Source organism: Sus scrofa, chromosome X (assembly GCF_054392235.1).
Source record: "Sus scrofa isolate SSC_HxYL_T2T_F1_AM1 chromosome X, Sscrofa_HxYL_maternal_Yorkshire_Landrace_v2.0, whole genome shotgun sequence".
In the NCBI taxonomy this organism is placed as follows: Eukaryota; Metazoa; Chordata; class Mammalia; order Artiodactyla; family Suidae; genus Sus; species Sus scrofa.
The window spans coordinates 50,756,705-50,778,783 of NC_139401.1; the positions used below are offsets into that span (position 1 = coordinate 50,756,705).

General features: G+C 37.7%; 1 protein-coding gene across 19 annotated transcripts in view; it reads right to left on the bottom strand.

Moving 5' to 3' along the window:
- Nucleotides 1-22,079, bottom strand: part of WNK3 (WNK lysine deficient protein kinase 3) — a 175,966-nt gene that overhangs the window by 39,880 nt on the left and 114,007 nt on the right. For all 19 annotated transcript variants that reach the window (XR_014835417.1, XR_014835416.1, XR_014835415.1 and 16 more), the window contains 7 exons: nt 19,683-19,747; nt 14,366-14,513; nt 13,762-13,878; nt 11,883-12,038; nt 11,751-11,802; nt 10,337-10,474; nt 9,049-9,977 (listed from right to left, as the gene is read on the bottom strand). Coding sequence is in view for 16 of the 19 variants with exons in the window: in XM_085007960.1 (XP_084864086.1) it covers nt 9,049-9,977; nt 10,337-10,474; nt 11,751-11,802; nt 11,883-12,038; nt 13,762-13,878; nt 14,366-14,513; nt 19,683-19,747 (1,605 nt within the window). In the remaining 3 variants the exon portion in view is untranslated. The remainder of the gene's footprint in view (nt 1-9,048; nt 9,978-10,336; nt 10,475-11,750; nt 11,803-11,882; nt 12,039-13,761; nt 13,879-14,365; nt 14,514-19,682; nt 19,748-22,079) is intronic.

Sequence of the window (22,079 nt, forward strand, 5' to 3'; positions counted from 1 at the left end):
TGTGGTATAGGCTGATAGCTGCAGCTCTAATTTGACCCCTAGCCTGAGGACTACCATATGCTGCAGGTGCATATGCAAGAAGAGATGCAAAATACAATAACTGAAATAAAAAATTCGCTAGAAGCAGCTAACAGCAGAAGACAGGAGGCGGGAGAACAAATAAGAGAGGTGGAGGACAGATTAGTGGAAATCATGGATGCAGAACAGAAAAGAGAAAAAAGATTGAAAACAAATGAAGAGAGTCTCAGAGAACTCTGGGACAACGTTAACACACCAACATCCTCCTGCCAGAAGGATAAGAAAGAGAGAAGGGGACAGAAAAAATATTCCAAGAGATAATAGCCAAACACTTCCCTAACATGGGAAAGGAACCACTCACTCAAATCCAGGAAGCACAACGAGTACCATATACAATAAATGAACCCAAGGAGGAATACACAGAGACACATATTAATCAAAATGACCAAAAATAAAGACAGAGAAAATCTTGAAAGCAGCTACGGAAAAGAAATAACATACAAGGGAACCCAAATAAGGTTATCGGCAGATTTTTCAGCTGAAACTCTGCAGGCCAGAAGGGAGTGGCATGATATACTTCACATGATGAAAGGAAAAAACCTCCAACCAAGATGACTTTACCCAGCAAGGCTCTCATTCAGATTTGAAGGAGACATCAAAACCTTCACAGAAAAGCAAAAGCTGAGAGAATTCAGAAACACTAAACCAGCCTATGACAAATACTAAAGGAACTTCTTTAGGCAGAAAAGAAAAGCCCACAACAGGAAACAAAAATAACACAAATTACAAGGCTCACCAGTAAAGGCATATATACAGTAAAGATGCGAAATCATCCATGCACAATTATCCCACCAAAATCAGAAATCATGAGAACAGGTGGGTACAAATGCAGGACACTGGAGATGCACTTGCAATTAACAGACCAACAGCTTAAAAAAATCTCACATATACATAGACTCTCATATCAAAAGTTCAGAATAACTGCAAACCAAACATCTACAACTGATACATAAACAAATGAGAACAATGAACTCAAATACAACAGTAAAGATAGTCATCAAGCCAGAAGAGGAGAGAACAAGAGAAGGGAAGAAAAAAGAGCAATAAAAACAAATCCAAAGCAATTAATAAAATGGCAATAAGGACATACATAGCAATAATTACCTTAAATGTGAATGGACTAAACGCCCCAACCAAAAGACACAGACTGGCTGAATCGATACAAAAACAAGACCCATATATATATGCTGTCTTCAAGAGACCCACTTCACTTCTAGGGACACACACAAATTGAAAGTGAGAGGATGGAAGGACATAGTCCAGGCAAACGGGGATCAAAAGAAAGCTGGAGTAGCAATACTCATAACAGACAAAATAGACCTTAAATTGAAGAATATTTTAAGAGACAAGGAAGTCATTACATAATGATCAAAGGATCAATCCAAGAAGAAGATAGAGCAATTTTAAATATCTACGCACCCAACGTAGAGTCACCACAATATATAAGGCAACTGCTAACAACCTTAAAAGGAGAAATCAACAATAACACAATCATAGTGGGGGACTTTAACACCCCACTTACAGAAATGGACAGATCAACCAGACAGAAATTCAATAAGGAAACACAGGCCCTGAATGATGCATTAGACCTGATGGACTTAAAAGATATTTATAGGACATTCCATCCAAAAGCAACAGAATACACATTCGTCTCAAGTGCACATGGAACATTCTCTAAGATTCATCACATCCTGGGCTACAAATCCATCCTCGGTAACTTTAAGAAAATTGAAATCATACCAAGCATCTTTTCCGACCACAATGCTATATGACGGGAAATCAACAACAAGAAGAAAACTGCAAAAAACACAAACACATGGAGACTAAACAACATTCCACTAAACAACCAATGGATCACTGAAGAAATCAAAGAGGAAATTAAAAAATACCTAGCAGCAAAAGACAACAAAGATACCACACTCCAAAACCTATGGGATACAGCAAAAGCCGTTCTAAGAGGAGAGTTTATAGCAATACAAGCCCACCTCGGAAACAAGAAAAAGCTCAAATAAACAAGCTAACTTTACATCTAAAGTAGCTTGAGAGAGAAAAACAGACAAGACCTAAAGGTAGTAGAAGGAAAGAAATCATAAAGATCCGAGCAGAAGTCAGTGAAATAGAAACGAAGAGAACCATAGAAAAGATCACTGAAACGAAAAGCTGGTTCTTTGAAAAGATCAACAAATTTGATAAACCCCTAGCATAAACGAGAGAGGACTCAAATCAATAAAATTAGAAATGAAAAAGGAGAAGTAACAACAGATATCACAGAAATACAAAGGGTCATAAGAGACTACTCTATGCAACTATATGCCAATAAAAGGGAAAACCTAGAGGAAATGGACAAATCCTCAGAAAAGTACAATCTTCCAAGACTAAACCAAGATGAAATAGAAAAGACGAATGGACCCCTCACAAGAACTGAAATTGAAACTGTGATTGAAAAACTTCCAACAAACAAAAGTCCAGGACCAGAGGGCTTCACGGCCAAATTCCATCAAACATTTAGAGAAGAGCTAACACCTCTCCTTCTGAAACTATTTCAAAAAATTGCAGAGGAAGGGATACTCCCAAACTCATTCCATGAGGCCACCATCACCCTGATACCAAAACCAGACAAAGATACCACAGCAAAAGAAAACTACAGGCCAATTTCACTGATGAACATCGATGCAAAAATCCTCAACAAAATACTAGCAAACCGCATCCAACAATACATTAAAAGGATTGTACATCAGGATCAAGTGGGATTTATCCCAGGGATGCAAGGGTTCTTCAATATCCGCAAATCCAACAGTGTGATATACCACATTAACAAACTGAAGAATAGAAACCATAGGATCCTCTCCATAGACACAGAAAAAGCCTTTGACAAAATCCAACACCCATTTCTGATTAAAAACCCTTCAGAAAGTGGGCATAGCGGGATCCTACCTCAACATGATGAAGGCCATATATGACAAACCCACAACGAACATCATTCTCAATGGTGAAAAGCAGAAAGCATTCCTGCTGAGATCAGGAACAAGACAAGGATGTCCGCTCTCGCCACTACCCTTCCACATAGTTTTGGAAGTCCTAGCCATGGCAATCAGAGAAGTAAAAGAAATAAAAGGAATCCAAATTTGAAAGGATGAAGTAAAACTATCACTATTTGCAGAAGACATGATACTATACCTAGAGAATCCTAAAGACTCTACCAGAAAACTGTTAGAGCTCATCCATGAATTTGGTAAAGTCACAGGATACAAAATTAATACCCAGAAATCGACGGCATTTCTATACACTCACAATGAAAGAGCAGAAAAAGAAATTAAGGAAGCAATCCTGTTTACCATTGCATCCAAAAGAATAAAATACCTAGGAGTAAACCTACCCAAAGAGACAAAAGACCTGAACTCTGAAAACTATAAGACACTGATGAAATAAGTCAAAGATGATACAAATAGATGGAAAGACACACCATGCTCGTGGATTGGGAGAGTTAATATTATCAAAATGACTATACTACCTAAGGCAATCTACAGATTCAATGCAATCCCTATCCAATTACCAAGACATTCTTCACAGAACTCAAACAAAATAGTTTCAAGGTTGTGTGGAAGCACAAAAGACCCAGAATAGCCAAAGACATCCTGAAACAGAAAATGCAGCTGGAGGAATCAGGCTCCCGGACTTCAGACTCTACTACAAAGCAACAATCATCAAAACCGCATTGTACTGACACAAAGACAGAGATATAGATCCGTGGAACAGGACAGAAAGCCCAGAAGTCAACCCACGCACCTACAGCCAACTCATCTGTGACAAAGGAGGCAAGAAGATACAATGGAGAAAGGACAGCCTGTTCAATAAGTGGTGCTGGGAAAACTGGACAGCCACATGGAAAAGAATGAAATTAGAACACTCCCTAACACCATCCACAAAAATCAACTCCAAATGGACTAAAGACCTAGATATAAGACCAGACACCATAAAACTCTTAGAGGAAAACATAGGCCAAACACTCTCTGACATAAACGACAGCAACATCTTCTCAGGTCCACCTCTTAGAGTATTGACAACAAAAACAAAAACAAACAAATCGGACCTACTCAAACTGAAAAGTTTCTGCACAGCAAAGGAAACCCTAAACAAAACGAAAAGACAACCCACAGAATGGGAGAACATCTTTGCAAGTGAATCCACTGACAAGGGATTCATCTCCAAAATTTAGAAACACCTTCTGTAGCTCCATACCAAAAAAAAAAAAAAAAAAAAAACCCATCAAAAAATGGCCAGAAGATCTAAACACACAATTCTCCAAAGAAGACATACAGACGGCCCAAAAACACATGAAAAGATGTTCAACATCACTCAGTATTAGAGACATGCAAATCAAAACCACTCTGAGGTTCCACCTTACACCAGCCAGAATGGCCATCATCCAAAAGTCTACAAACAATAAGTGCTGGAGAGGGTGTGGAGAAAAAGGAACCCTAGTGCACTGCTGGTGGGATTGTACATTGGTGCAACCACTGTGGAAAGCAGTATGGAGATTCCTCAGAAAACTAAAAATAGAACTACCATTTGATCCAGCCATCCCACTTCTGGGCATCTATCCAGAGAAAACCACGACTCGCAAAGACAGTTCATTGCAGCACTATTTGCAATAGCCAAGACATGGAAACAACCTAAATGTCCATCGACAGAGGAGTGGATCAAGAAGATGTGGTACATATACACAATGGAATGTGACTCGGCCTTTAAAAGGAGTGAAATACCGGCATTTTTAGCAACATGGATGGACCTAGAAATTATCATGCTAAGTGAAGTCAGCTATACAATGAGACACCAACATCCAATGCTTTCACTGACATGTGGAATCTGAAAAAAGGAAAGACTGAACCTCTTTGCAGAGCAGATGCTGACTCACAGACATTGAAAAACTTATGGTCTCTGGTGGAGACAGTTTGTGGGGTGGGAGGATGTACTTGGGTTATGGGATGGAATTCCTGTGAAATCAGATTGTTATGATCATTATACAACTACAGATGTGATGAAGTCATTTGAGTAATAAAAAAAATAAAATTAAAAAAAAAGTTCAAAGAATGAGATTTAGCATCTGTCTGAAGGAAGACAGCCTAAGTTGCACTACTTAAACTGCAGTTTTGTATACGCACTATTAACACCTTGGGCCAGCAATTATTAAACGTAAAATTCTGAACAATCAATTTTTATTTTTCAAAGTTCCATTGTGGAATAGTAATAGTAATACTTTTATAAAGAGAATAAACTCTTAATATTATTACAATTTAGCAAGTGTTGCATTAGTCCCACTAGAATTACAGAAAATATTTAAAATAAGTAATAACTGGATCAAGATGGTAAAAACAAATTCTAGCCTCCCTTAACAACCCAAATCCACATGTACAACAGTAGAAACAGACACATGCATATATGATTAAAGGGGGAAAAGGTATCCTATGACACATGTACAGGAGCTATTCCAAAATGCAGCAAACTCAGGTGGCAGATATGGGCAGGAGAGAGAGCCCTGGCCAACCAAAAGGAAGAGTTGTTGGATAAAACACTTACAAAGCTATACACAACCTGTCTTCTGTCACTTCAACATCATCTTATAACACTCTCCTACTTACTGGCCTTCTTTTCGGTTTCTTGAACAGGTCTCCACCTGTGAATGTCACCAACACATACATATCCTTCCCCAATCACTCTATATAAAGTAATCCTTTAGTCTTCCTGTCATAGCCCTTTATTTATTTGTTTAGGATCTGTTTTTCCCCACTAGAATGTGAGCTCCACAGAAACCGGGATCTTGACTTGTTCACTGCTCAGTAGATATTCACTGCATGCAAGAGTGAACTGGTTGGGGTACTAAAGAAGGAAGAGACAGACAGTTCTGCACCTTCCCACCCCACCTCCACAGCAAACAAAAGACAGCAGAGGCATTTACCCCCAAATAAGAGTGTTAAGAGGAAAATGTTTGTGGCCAAGGAAAAGGTCAGTGATGTAAAGAGGAAATGAGATCCAGGAGTAAAGGGAAGCCCTTCTACTTTTGAGGACTAGCTATTGGACCTCTCTCTGGGCAGCATTTGAAACAAGCTCAATACTCAGTGCCAGGAAGTATGTCCCACAATTTCCCCACAATTACTGCAGTAAGGCTACAGTAGTTATATAAAGGATTTACAGATACATGAACAAGGAATCTTATGGAGGGGAAAAAAGAAAAATGAGTACACAACAAAGAATCACCAACACTTCTGGGAAACCAGCACTTTAAGAAAACACTAAATTCAACAAACAGAATAGCCAAGAAGTAGCATTAATAACATAGAGTAAGAGTTTAATATCTTCAAAGAAATGTGTGAATATACTATATCCATAAAAAAGAATGAACTATAGTTACTAGAAATTAAAATACAATCCTTGACATTAAAGAAAACAGCTGAATAGGAAATTATAAACAGCTTAAAAGTGAGAAATTCTCCCAGTACAAAAAGCAAAAGCATAAAGAGATGGAAAGCATGATATGAGAAGTTAATAGATAGGAACAACAGGAAAAGAAGAATAAAACTATCTCGATTCACAGATAAAATCTTATTTATTATGCAGAAAATCCACCAAAAGCTAATACAGCTAATAAATTCAGCAAAGTTGAATAATACAACAATCAAAAATCAGTTTTATTTCTATGCACTAGCAATAAAAAATCTGTTAAGTAAATTAAGAAGACACTTCCATTTACAGTAACAACAAGAGAATAAAATATCAAATGGTGCTAGAACAATTGGATAGTCACATGCAAAAGAATGAAACTGGACCTTTATCTCACACCACACAAAAAAATTAACTCAAAATGAGCCTACCATCTGTACCTAGTCAATCAAATATGAAGCAAAATAAAGACGTTTTTGGACAATAAAAAAATAAAAACAGGAGTTGCCATTGTGGCTCAGTGACAATGAACCCGACTAGTATCCATGAGGATGCGGGTTCGATCCCTGGCCTCGCTCAGTGGGTTAAAGGATCCAGTGTTGCTGTAAGCGGTGGTGTAGGTCACAGATGCGGCTCAGATTCCGGGTTGTTATGGTTGTGGCATAAGCCTGCGGCTGTAGCTCTGATTCAACCCCTAGCCTGAGAACTTCCATATGCCATAAGTGTGGCCCTAAAAAGACAAAAAAACACAAACAAAAAAAACTGGTCACTCGTGTAACATATTTAAAAATACTACTCACAGAAGCATTTCAAGAGGGAAACAAAAAGGAATTCTAAGACACCAGAAAATGTTAGGTAATAAGTTTGATCTAGATGTAGCAATTGATATGTGAAACAAACAAAAGAATCCATTTGACCTCCACACTTGGAAGAGTCTCCTTTGAGCAACAAAATTTAACTGACAGAATGACATTACATTTTTTTATGGTTCTAATCACATTACATGATCATCAGATAACACATGTAATCATAATATAAATGCTGTTTATTGATTTTCAATTCTTCCATTCAACCTATAGACAAAGCACAACTGTTAAATAAAAAAAAAAATCAATGTTATAAACTTTGCCAATGTTAAAAAGTAATTTAAGTAATAAAAACTGGGAGGTACATGGTGAAGAAAAGTGGAAGAAAGGGAAAATGTAACTTTCCACCTTTCACAGAAGTGAGTCAATATTTATTATGTAAAATTGCTAAATCAAAAAATAGATAAATAAGAATAGTATTTAAAAGTTATTAATAGCAATGACTACAAGAATTAAAACCAGGAACTTAACAATGTTTGGGGAGTGGGATTATTAATACAATTACTTTTAATTTTCTATTCTGAATTTCCTTTGTGTTTATACATTGATTGCATAATTTAAAATTACTAATTTACAAAAAAGTATTTAAATTATATCTATTCAATGGAATATTATGTTGTTCTTTAAAGAAGTTAGGTGATGAGGAACTATGTGCACTGATGTGAATAGATGTCAATAATAGGTGGGAAAAAAGCAGAACAGCGCATATGAAAAGAAGTGTGTATATATATTTGAGATATATTTCTGTGTCTTTCTAAATCGATATAATAAATATAAAAGAGTTCTATATATACAAATTAACTATACTCCAATATAAATTAAAAATTAAAAAAGGAAGTGCTATATAAATATCTCTATGTTAGTTAAAACCATGTCTGGAAAGATTTTTAACAGATATATCTATAGGTTTGGTAGTGGGGTGAATTTTACTTTACATACACACATATATTACCTCCATAATGATAACAATAATGAAGACATACAGTGATAAAGATCTAGAAATATATCTACGATATACTGTAAAATAACAAAATAAAGTTGTAGACCAATACGTTTATAGCACAATCCTATTTTTGTGAATATGTTACAGGTTTGTGACTAGATCTATGTAAACTTAAGAAGGATAGGCACCAAATAGTGGATAAGCACCAGAAAGTGGTTATCCCTGTGAATTGAAGGGACATAAAAGAGAAATTAAATTACTATATTACATAACTTTCAAGAACAAGTCATGAGGTTATGGAGGATTTTCAGTTTCTTTTTTAAAAAAATTTAAATAAACAAAAATTTGCAAACAAGATTAAATTAAAACCACACTTTTTAAAAAAGGAAACTGATAACAGGCATTTTTAAGTGGAAATCTAAAAGCAAGTTCTTCCTACCCACTAGAACAATCTATAAATCAATCCTGTTCTGTTATTAATACAAAAATAAACATTGCTCGCTAGTTCTTAGCTAATTCACCAGAGGGCTCTCTAAGTATAGTTTCACCATCTTTTAAGAAGTTCTGGGTGCTGGGAGACTAAGTCATGGCCTTCTTAAAATATCTGTGATCTCAGAATCTTGTGACATAGACAATTTCATTTCAAAGGACAGAACCTCAGAAAAGAAAGCATTTCTTTAAAAGCATAAGGATAAGGAATTGGTTAGAAAGAATAATACTTACATGTAAACATAATTCGCTGGGTATAGAAGTTATCACATTCAGGTCCCTTTTGAAAACTGTTATGTTAGCAGGCTGACTCACAGCCACATTGGACAGAATCTTAGAGCCTGTCTGCTGAAAATTAGGGGACTGTGCAGGACTATCTTGAATTCCACAGTGACTGATGCCTATAACTTCTGGCACTGGACATGAGAGTGTATCTTCAGCAGAGGAAGAAAATGGAGAGTCTATGCTTTGGGTGTCCTTCTGACTCTCAGGATAGATGCTAGATATGCTATGCTCCTGATAGAGTAAATTTCTTAATTTTTCATCCAGAGTTTTAATTCGGTTGTCTGCAAACTCCATTTTTGGGGGTCTCTCTCCATCTGATTCCAGAACAGTGGCAGGTAGAAGAGCAGATGGTTCAAGGCCAGTGATGTGAGTGGGAATGACCATCTTAGGAGAACTTGTCTCTGTGTTCACTGAGGCTTCTCCTTCTTGGAATATAAACTCTGTATCCATAGTTGGCTGCTGCACTGGTAAGGACTGAGGCTTTTGATCAGACATAAATGCAGGAGTTGTAAGAGAGTTACCAGCAACTGGAGTTGACTCGTCAGGAGCTGCCTGACTGGCAGCTTGGTGACCTGGATACACAGGTGTAAATATGCCTGCTTGGTTGGTGAGTCCCTCACATTCAAATGGAACTGCATGAACTGAAGCAGCAATATGACTGGAGCTACTAGCAACTGGTGCCATTATCTGCCTGTCATCTTCCACTTGATAAAGCATAGCTGGATGCTTAGTTTCTACACTGGTGTATTCAGAAATCTTACCATCAACTACATCCTTGTGCTCTGATGTGGAGGTAAAAAGTACACGCTGGCATGGATTATTTTCTAGAGTAAGCAGTGTGTCCTGTGATATTTCCTTATTACTTATGATTCTTGGACCTGGAACAACAATAAAGAATAGCTAAGCATGTATTAATAAGTACAAAGAATGGACTAGTATCCAAACTCAATAGGAACAGGAAGAGCAAGGGGTAAACTAGAACCTACATGAAAGGACTCTTGTAAATAAGACTCAAAATACACAGAATTCAACTTGACAAGGAGAAAAACCTTTTCCTTTTTTCCCGTAAATATTATATTTTAAATGGCTTAAGTTACATCTTAAAATTAAAATCTTCAGAATGCTTATGAAAATTCTAATAAGCATAAAATATCCATGAAAAAATTAAAGATATGGGATATATTTTGCATCCCCATCTTCCAAGTGTGGATAAAGTTGGCAGAGAACAAACACTTACTAGAAAGTACATTTAGCCCAGGAACTGTAGACATGGACTGCTGAAGAGAAGGAGGAGATTGAGCCTCACGGCTTCTTATTGTTTGATTGATACAGAATCGCCATCTACCAACTGGGGATGACTGAGGAGCAGATTCATCTGTAGAAATAATTAGCAAAAATAAATATGCTAAGCAATTGTCAGTATGTTTACCTTACTAAGGAAACTGGGTTAAAGAAACATCAATTTGTCTTTTATCTCCATTTCCAAGAGTATTAGGATATATGTAACTTATAAGACCAGATCACACAATCCTGACTAATAAATACTCTAAAAAAACCAAGCACAAGATATATTTAGGAAAAGATTTTGGATTCTACTGAAACAAACATTGCATCAATAGCAATTAGAATCAGGGCACTTTATTTTTGGGAAAAAATGAAAAGCACTTTTTCCATTAAAATCTACATCTTCTGTTCTGTATCCTGATTATGGTGGTGCTTATACAAATCTATAAGAGGACTAAAATTTACAGAACTGTATACCAAAAGAAAAAAAAGTCATTTTTACTGTATGATAATTTATAACATCAATTAAATAAGCCCCTACATCTGTATTACTACTTTAACTTATTCAAATAAGTAATTCTCTTTTAAACTTGACCAAATTTTGTCAGTCTGAAATCTACTCAGACTCCTGCTATTGAGAAAAAGAAGACAGAGAAGGACCCTGGCATCCTAACACAAACCAAATTTCAGGGTAATGGTATCTGGTTCCATGGACTCCACACCACCTGTTGCTCTTCATGCTTTTATAATTCCTTTAGTGATCCTAAAGTAACCTCTCTCTTCTCCCTCCCCAGATACTCTAAATATACCCATGACCAGAGCTGAGAAGAATGGAAAGATAAGGTCGTGAGAAAACAGAAGACCCAATTTTTAGTCCCAGGAAGTTTATCTGGTATCTGATTTACAAAAACTTATTAGTGATCAGAGAAGGTAGAATCATATCACTGATGGAATGAAATCATGTTATTAAAACATGAGGCAAACATGTGAACATAATGATTTTAGTTAAGAAAGTTTCTGTTCATCTCCTATTGGGAAAAAAAAAAAACTTACCAATTAAGTGCAAACAGTAAAGCCATTAAAAATCATCAGTAGTGTGACTGTTTTTCTCATAATATACCATGCAACAACTCAGAAATAAATTAATCAATTATAGAACCAACACATGGAAGAAATTTGGGGAATGGTTTTTTACTTCTTCATTTACTTATTTCTGGACCATAAAGTCCTTTCAAAGTGTGGAGAAACCTACATTAACAATTTATTTAAGTCCCTTTACTGGCTAACATCCTTCCCTAGGTGTGTAAATTAAGTTCCAAATGTCTTGCTTCAAAAGCCAAATGGTAAATTTTATTAAATATACTTACTGCTGGTTTGAGTGGATGCGGAATTTATCTGTACTTGTTCAGATGATCCTGTCTGAATTAAAAATGAATAGATAAATAAAGAAGTTCTGATACATATCCGAGAAGACCTATTTGCTAAGCAATTGCTCTTACTTGGCTACTGCTGGATTCCATGGTAATAGAGTCAACTCCAGCACCTCTTTCTGTAGCAGAGTGGACATGAAGGATCTCCTGGGCTTGACCTACAATAGCTCTCAATTCTTCCACAAATTTTTCTTTTTCACTTTCCAGGACAAAGTTATCTTCGACCTATCCAAAAGTAAAAATTAGTCTATTCACAAGAATGAAATTAGTTTCTTCAAAATTATAATATGGTAACTACCACAAAAAAAAATTAGGTATTTAGATCTAAATGCCACAAGAGAATTAACAAAGACCAGCAATAAAAACGTCACATAATACATCAAATTAGTCTTTCTATTTTGAGACCACTGACATATGTCAGATTGGCATTACCTACCAGAAACCAGCATTTAAAAAAAAATCTGGCATTCTATAAATTGGTTGCTATTTAAAGAACATAACTGAGGCAATGTTCATGTTTAAAACTAGGATGTCCATACCCAAAAGCTTTTAAAACAAAAATCACAAAATGAAACATCTCTAAGGATGATAAAGAAGGTCACAGAGACAGTTCAGAAATACTATGTTGAATAAAGAGACAATTGACAAAATTATTAACTTTTAAAATATTAAATTTTAATCTGCAAGAATGTATATGCAAAGAACTCTGGCAGAAACTAAAGCAGTTATATACTCTTCATGCCACCCTAGCCCATTCTCATTAAAAAAAAAGAGGGGAAGGATACTAACTTAAGCCTAACAATTGAAAGAAAATATGAAAATTAAGTGAAATGATGAACATACTTGAAGATCTATATGTAAGATTGGTATATTGGTAGCTAATACATTAGAACTACCTGGGGGAGTTCCTGTTGTGGTGCAGTGGAAATGAATCTAACTAGGAACCATGAGGTTGTAGGTTCAATCCCTGGCCTCGATCAGTGGGTTAAGGATCTGGCATTGCCGTGAGCTGTGGTGTAGGTTGTAGACATGGCTCGGATCCCAAGTTGCTATGGCTGTGGTGTAGGCTGGAAGCTGCAGCTCCGATTAGACCCCTAGCCTGGGAACCTCCATATGCTACAGATGCGGCCCTAAAAAGCAAAAAAAAAAAAACTACCTGGGGAACTTAAAAAGTTATTAATGCTTAGGCCTCATCTCTAAAATTATGATTTAACTAGGGACCAAGCAACAAGTTTTTTCTTTTTTTTTTTTTTTGGCCATGGCATGTGGAAGATCCCATGCCAGGGATCAAACCTGTGCCACAGCAGCAACCCGAGCTGTTGCAAGGATAACACCGGATCCTTAACCTGCTGTGCCACAAGAGAACTCCCAGAATTGTTTTTAAAGAGCTTTTGGGGAGTTCTCGTTGTGGCTCAGTGGTTAATGAACCCAACTAGCATCCATGAGGATGTGGGTTTGATACCTGGCCTTGCTCAGTGAGTTAAGAATCTGGCGTTGCCATGAGCTGTGGTGTAGGTAGCAGATGCAGCTCGGATCTCAAGTTGCTGTGGTTGTGGCATAGACCGGTAGCTACAGCTCCAATTAGACCCCTAGCCTGGGAACCTCCATGTGCCGCAGATGTGGCCCTCAAAAGACAAAAACAAGACAAAAATAAATGATTAAATAAAATAAAAAGCTCTTTGGGAGATTCTGACATGCAGCTAGGGATAAGAACAACTGATCTAGATCCTCTCTTAATTAAACTCCCTTATATTATACAAATAAGTATACTGAAACTAGAGGAGGTACAGTGATTTACTCGATCATAATCAATTTAGCTCTATACTAATTTTTAAAACTAGCAATACCCTAAAAAAAAAAAAGATGGCTCTGAATAAATGGGTGGAGAGTTAAGGGGAAAAAGAAACAGAATGTTGAAGAAAAAATAATTTGGTTTTATTATACATACCATATAGTCTGCAATGTCCTCAGGTGCATCACCATCAACATCAAACTTGAAAGTGACCATCTTGTTATTGTGTGTCTCCAGTTGACACTCCACCATGTTGTCTCCAGAGGTTGACACCTGGCACAAATATTTTACCAGTTTAAGAGTCATTGTTGGAGTTCCCGTCATGGCGCAGGGGAAACGAATACAACTAGGAACCATGAGGTTGTGGGTTCAATTCCTGGCCTTGCTCAGTGGGTTAAGGATCCTGCATTGCCATAAGCTGTGGTGTAGGTTGCAGACGTGGCTCGGATCTGATGTTGTAGCTGTGGGGGTAGGCCGGCAGCTGTAGCTCCAATTCGACCCCTAACCTGGGAACCTCCACATGTGGGGGTGCGGCCCTAAAAAACAAAAACAAAAAGAATCAGTCATTGCCTTCTCTTTGCAAATGGTTCTGTTAACATCTGGATGAGCTCAGGTAAAATATACAAAAAAGATTTGTGTACAAGGCTGTTTGCTGCAGAGTTTTATAATACTCTATGCTCACCTCCACAGTAACATTCCTCCTCGCTGATCCCCCGGACCTCTACATGCTCTCTTAACTAAACCATATTTACACACCGACCTGAAGGACCGTAAGCTGGAATTTAGTCCCCTTCTCTGATCGAGGACAGGAAGCTCTTCTCTGTTTGATCCGATCTTGTTTGCCATTTCCACTTGGGTTATCAGGGGTATTAGTGTTATCCTTCACAGCTGCCACATCATGATTCAAACTATTATTTAAAAATACAAAAGCAGCTCCAATTCAGTTTCTCAGAGAAGACATTATTCCATGATTGTTAAAGCCCAATATTTAACCAAAATCAGAGTTAATATCTGAAATTCCCTGTGGCTAGAATCATTCCACCTTGGTGGTAACATTCTAAGAAAACCTCTCAATTATAAAATCATAAAAAATGAGGTTAAATAAAAATATATGTGTACAATATCTCACAAAAAAGTTATGACCGCACAACCCCGTGAATATACTAAAAGCCACTGAATTGTACATTTTATTTTTTATCATTTTTTAATAGTTATTTCCCCAATACATTTTTTTCTACTGTACAGCATGGTGACCCAGTTACACATACATATATACATTCTATTTTCGCAAATTATCACGCACCATCATAAGTGACTAGACATAGTTTCCAGTGCTACGCAACAGGATCTCATTGCTAATCCATTCCAAAGGCAATAGTTTGTATCTATTAACCCTAAGCTCCCTAACCACCCCACTCCCTCCCCTTCCCCCTTGGCAACCACAAGTCTATTCTGCCATTGTACATTTTAAATTGATGAAAATGTAATGCTATGTGAATTATTTCTTAAAAAAGCTATTTTTAAAAGCAATGAAACACTGAAATTATATTGTATTTATTTGACAAACATCTCAGAGTTGTGGGAATGAAAGAACACTGCTAGTGACAGACCTCTGTGGAACCTCTTATCAGGGGATGTTCTCAATCAATTTTATTTTGTTTTGAGGTTTCTTATAAATGTGTTCAGATAAAACTTATAAAAAACCAATTCTCGTAGTTCCTGTTGTGGTGTAGCAGAAACGAATCCAAGTAGGAACCATGAGGTTGCAGGTTCGATCCCTGACCTTGATCAGTGGGTTAAGGCTCTGGTTTCGCCATTAGCTGTGGTTGTAGGTCGCAGAAGAGGCTAGGATCTGGCATTGCTGTGGCTGTGGCATAGGCCAGCAACTGTAGCTCCAATTAGACCCCTAGCCTGGGAACCTCTATATGCTGCAGGTGTGGCCCTAAAATAATAAAATAAATAAAATAAAAACCAATGTTCACTCAAAATATACTGTTTGTGTAATGAACTCAACAGGAGATAGATAGACTAGATGTGGGAAACAGGAATAGTGCAGGAAACAACAAGAAATGAAAATGAGATAAAGAAAATGTAATACACACACACACACAATGAAATATTATTCCAGTCACAGAAAAGAATGAAATATTGCCGTTTGTAACAACATAGATGGAACTTGAGGGCATTATGCTAAGTGAAGTAAGTCAGAAAGAGAACGACAAATACCATGTGATGTCACTTATATGTGCAATCTAAAAAAAACAAATAGTTCCCGTTGTGGCTCAGCAGAAATGAATCTCACTTGTATCCATAAGGACACAGGTTCGATCCCTGGTCTCGCTCAGTAGGTTAAGGATCTAGCACTGCCGTGAGCTGTGGTGTAGGTCACAGATGCATCTCAGATCCTGCATTGCTGTGGCTGTGGCATAGGCCAGCTTCTACACCTCCGATTCAACCCCTAGCCTGGAAACCTCCATATGCCATGAGTGCAGACCTAAAAAGACAAAATAAAATAAAATAAATAAAATAAAATAAAATAATAAAGTGCAAATAAAATATATTACATATTAAATAACAAAACCAGAAAAAACCCGCAAGCTCAAAGATACAAAGAATAGGCTGGTGGTTGCCAGAGGTAGGGGTTGGGAGTGGAGAGGGGGAAAGGGGGAGAAATGAGTGAAGGGAGTCAAAAGGCACAAACTAAGAGTTGGGGGATGTAATGGACAGCATGACAGCTATAGTTTTTTTTTTTTTTTTTACTCTTTTAGGGCCATAGGTATGGTGTATGGAAGTTCCCAGGCTAGGGGCTGAACTGGAGCTACAACTATCAGCCTATGCCACAGCCACTGTAATGTGGGATCCAAGCTGCACCTGCAACCTACCCTACAGCTCACGGCAACACCAGATCCTTAAGTGATCTGAGTGGGGCCAGGGATAAAACCTGCATCCTCATGGATACTAGTTGGGCTTGTTTCCACAGCCACAGAGGAACTCCTGGCAGCTACAGATAATAACATTGTTTTGCATATTTCAAAGTTGCTAAGAGTAGATTTTAAAAGTTCTCTTCATAGGAGTTCCCATTGTGGCTTAACACTTTAAGGACTGAACACTGTCTCCATGAGAATATGCGTTTTGATTGCTGGCCTTGCTCTGTGGTTTATAGAACTGGTGTTATTCCAAGCTGTGGTGTAGGTCACTGCTGCAGTTCTGATTTGACCCCTGGCCTAGGAACTTCCATATGCCGCAGGTGGGACCATTGAAAGAAAGAAAAAAAAAAGTTCTCATCATAAGAAAAAAAAAAGGTATAGTGGTATATGATGATGGATGTTAACTAGACTTATTGTAGTGGTCATTTTACAATATATACAAATATCACAGAATTATATTATACATCTGAAACTAATATAAGGGTGTGTGTCAGTTATACCTCAAAAGAAAGAAAGAAAGAAAGAGGAAGTAAGAAAGCATGGAAGGATGGAAGGAAGGAAGGAGAGAGGTGGGAGGGAAGAAGAAAAAAATATACAACAATTTTTGGTTAAAAAAATGAAAATGAATGATGTGAAAATCACTGAACATGATTAATTCTAACTAGTTCTTTTTTCTTTCTTTCTTTTTTTTTTTTTGTCTTTTTGTCTTTTGAGGGCCACGCCTGTGGCATATAGAAGTTCCCAGGCTAGGGGTCGAATCAGAGCTGTTGCTGCCGGCCTACACCACAGCCACAGCAACGCCAGATCTTAGCCATGTCTGCGACCTACACCACAGCAACTCTGTGATCCAAGCCACATCTGCGACCTACACCACAGCTCACGGCAATGCTGGATCCTTAACCCACTGAGCGAGGCCAGGAATTGAACCCACAACCTCATGGTTCCTACTCAGGTTTGTTTCTGCTGCACCATGACAGGAACTCCAATTCTAACTGGTTCTTTTTGCAGGTTCTAGTCAATATGATTATGAAAGGGCAGACTTTTATTGATTATATCAAACGCATTTTTCAGCCTTTACTGTAATAAATTTGAAGATATTTAAATATAAAAATTCCAATAAATACATTTGAAACTTAAATGAGATCTGTAAGCACCAGATTTTTTTGTCTTTTTAGGGCCGCACCTGGAACGTATGGAGGTTCCCAGGCTTGGGGTCGAATCAGAGCTGTAGCTGCCAGCCTATGCCACAGCAACAGCAATGTCAGATCCGAGCCTCGTCTGTGACCTACATCACAGCTCATGGCAATGCCAGATCCTTAACCCACTGAGCGAGGCCAGGGATCGAACTCGAAACCTCGTGGTTCCTAGCTGGACTCATTTCTGTTGTGCCACAACTGGAACTCCAGCACCAGATATTTTTAAAGTTAATTTTTAGGTAAGTCATTTATCCTAAAAACTATTCATGAAGTAGCTGTATAAAGATATATAAGTAAATATAAAAATGATTCCTAAAATTTTTTCTGTGTCTGTCTGAAAAAGAATTTGCATAAATACAAGTGGAGCAAGAAGATACATTAATACTGCTCATAGTTTTTTAATAGACAGATATAGTAATAATAAACAATACCTTCAGAGGCTAAAAGGGACATAATTCTAGTCAATGCACCTGTATCACTAACATTGCAATGTTATCTTAAAACACTAGTTTAGGGTTTGGGACAAGATGGCAGAAATTCAACCAACTCCCTGTTCTTCCCTGCTAAACATAACTAAAAAAATCTGGAAATAATAAACAGAATATCACAGGAGGGCACTAACGGGTGAAAAAATGACAGCAGACTGACTAGGGACTCCTAGGACCTGAGGAAAAATATAGCAGCTTGGCATCTCCTGATGCTATCTCCCAGTGGTTTCCTGACCTCTAACCAAGCAAAAGAAGGTGATTCAGGTGGGCCCTTTCCTCCGTTGGTGACACTGATGGGAACTCCACCAGTAGTATGTAGTCTGCTTGCTCTGGAGAGCTGGCTTAGTTTGGTCAGTTAGCCTAGAGAAGTGCTCTCCAATCCTTTAGTCCAGCATAGGCAACCAGTGGTGTCAGGGGAACCAAGCAGACCAGAATAGTACCACAAGAACTGTGAAAACTAAATTGTCATTAGAACCTCAGCCTGCAAATGTAGACCAAGACCTCTGTACCTAAAAGGGTGTCTGGCTGCTAAAATAAAGTATTTAAATAGAATCAGAGTATCCTAACATAATATCTAAAATGTCCAGGAGACAAATGCAAGAAGACAATCAACAGATGCCAACATCAGGAAGAATCAGATATTGGAAATACCTGACAAGGATATTAAAGCAAGGTATTTATAAATACTCTTGAAGCGAATGAAAAAAAACAGAAAATCTCACAAAGATAGAAGATATTAAAAAAGAAGCAAATGGAAATTGTAAAATAGTATAAACAAAAATAAAAAAACATGGGGAGTTCCTGTTGTGGCTCAGTGGCTAATGAATCCAACTAGGAACCATGAGGTTGTGAGTTCGATCCCTGGCCTTGCTCAGTGGTTAAGGATCCAGCGTTGCCATGAGCTGTGGTGTAGGTCGCAGACATAGCTCGGATCCCGCATTGCTGTGGCTCTGGCGTAGGCTGGCGGCTATAGCTCCGATTAGACCCCTAGCCTGGGAACCTCCATATGCCGCAGGAGCAGCCCAAGAAAAATGGCAAAAAGACAAAAAAAAAAAAAAAGGAATAAAAAACGTGGGAATTCCCATTGTGGCTCAGCAGTAATGAACCCGACTAGTATCCATGAGGATGCAGGTTCAATCCCTGGCCTCACTCAATGAGTTGTACTGAATGGGCACAATAGCAGAATAAAGAAGATAAAGGAAAGAATCAGTGAACTTGAAGACAGAACAAGTAAAATTAGAATACGAATAATACGAACAAGGTAGAACAAGAAAATGGTCAATAATTTTAAAATCCATATGATCCTTATTAATACAAAAAAGTAAATGCCTAATATTTTTATTGAACATATACAAAAATAAAAGAACATGGAAGCTTATCTTGTCAATTCACACTAAGCATCGAATGAATGTAAATATTTGAATATACACTCACTATTTTCATGGTATTAATTTGAAGACACTCACCTTCGAACTAAATCTGGTTTTGGAAGAGGTGCTTGTTGTTCAGCTCCAAACGCTTGGGATACAGGCTGTAAATAAGAAGTAAAACTTTTTATGGTAACAGCAAACTTCAACCTAAAGATGCAATTTGATTTCAGCAAACATGTTTGATACATTTCATATTTTGGTTATCACACAAACCAGGCAGAATGTCCACACAATTGAAAGTCTATATCTATCCAATTTTTTTTTCTTTTTAGGGCCACATCTGCTGCATATGGAAGTTCCCAGGCTAGGGGTTGACTCAGAGCTGCAGCTGCACAGTGGCTATTCCACAGCCACAGCCACACTGGATCCAAGCCATGTCTGTGATCTACACCACAGCTAATGGCAATGCCGGATCCTTAACCCATTCTTCATGGATGCTAGCTGGGTTCAAAAGCTGCTGAGCCACAATGGGAACTTCTACCAATCCTATTTTTGATGTTACTACCAAATATAAATAAAAAGTAGCAGTATTGATATTCACCAAAAGATAGCATTGTTTTATATACTTTCATGTAATTTTTCAATGGCTTCCAGTTCTGATTATAATAAAGGAAGAGTTGCTGCCATTCCTGAACCAGATAAACCAATGATCCAAGCTTTAACATGTTCTGTGGTCTTGCTCTTCATTGTTCTCTTTTCACTAAACTACTGCCAACAATCCCTTTGAGGTGTTAGTATCCAGCAGTTGCAATACTGGCTTCTAGAAGTTTAAGTCCTTTACAAAGGCAAATGTCCTGTTGGAAAATAAGGTCAAGCATTATCTAATTCATCCTATGCATTTCCACTGGTGACAGCAGAGTGACTTTAAAATGCAAATCTACAGAGTTACGGTTGTGGTGCAGCAGAAATGAATCTGACTGGTAACCCTGAGATTGCGGGTTCAATCCCTGGCCTTTCTCAGTGAGTTAAGGATCCAGCATTGCTGTGAGCTGTGATGTAGGTCACAGACATGGCTAGGATTTGGCATTACGGTGGCTGTGGTGTAGGCCAGCAGCTACAGCTCCGACTCAAGCCCTAGTATGGGAACTTCCATATGCCGCAGATGTGGCCCTAAAAAGACCAAAAAAAAAAAAAAAAAAACTTTCAAAGAATAGCAAATACTAAGTATATAGGAGAATATGCACTTTCATAAACCATTGGGATTTATGGGATTGTAAACTGGTTAGATCTTTCTGAAGGGTAATCCGACAATATTTATCAAATATTAAAAACATCTAGCAGAGTTCCCTGGTGGCCTATCAGTTAAGGATTCAGCATTGTTACTGCTGTGACTGGGGTTTGATCCCTGGCCCGGAAACTTCTGCATGCCGTAGGAGTGGCCCCCGCCACCAAAGAAAAAAATCTAGCAATTTTATTTCTAGAAATGTATCCCAAGGAAATAATTAAGAGTGCATACAAATGTTTAGCTACAAGATTGTTCCTTACAACATGGAATACAGTTGCAAACAGAAAAAAAAGACACTTGATTACTTTACTTGCTGCATTACATAAATAATGGCACATCCATACTAAAGGATATTATTCAACCCTTTAAAAATGTGCTAAAACATATAAGATATTATAAGTGAAAAAAGATTATAAGAGTATACAAATTAGAAGTTCCCATTGTGGCTCAGTGGTTAACGAATCCGACTAGGAACCACGAGGTTTCGGGTTCGGTCCCTGCCCTTGCTCAGTGGGTTGATGATCCAGCGTTGCCGTGAGCTGTGGTGTAGGTCACAGACTCGGCTTGGATCTTGTGTTGCTGTGTCTCTGGCGTAGGCTGGTGGCTACGGCTCTGATTAGACCCCTAGCCTGGGAACCTCCACATGCCGCCTGTGCGGCCCTAGAAAAGACAGAATGACAAAAAAAAAAAAATAAAGCAATCTATATCTGAATGCTGCTTAAAAAAGTCTCATCACAAGAAAAAAAAGAGTATATAAATTGGTTACATAAAAGTTAAAAGAAATAAATAAAATTGCAAGTATATATAAGCATATAAAATGGTCTAGAAGAATACACACCTGCTGTTAAGCAAGCTTAACTATATTCATCTTACTTTGGTAATAAGAAAAAAATTCATTCAACTTTATACAGATTTACCAACTCTGAAATCTGGTAACTTCAGAGGAGGTCCCATTACTTGAATGTACAATATTACAGTCATTGGAGACAAAAGTTAAAAATGAAACATTTCACTAAACTTGAAAAACATGTACAAAAATGGCCCAGCACCTACTTGCAAACTTTAATTGTAAAACTCCTAGAAATATTATGACAGAACTTGATTTGAAGCTGTCATATAAAAAAGCAGATAAACAAACTATTAGCCATGATTCTGAGGATCCACACAAAGAAGCATTAATAATCCTTTTAAGGAGTTCCCGTCGTGGC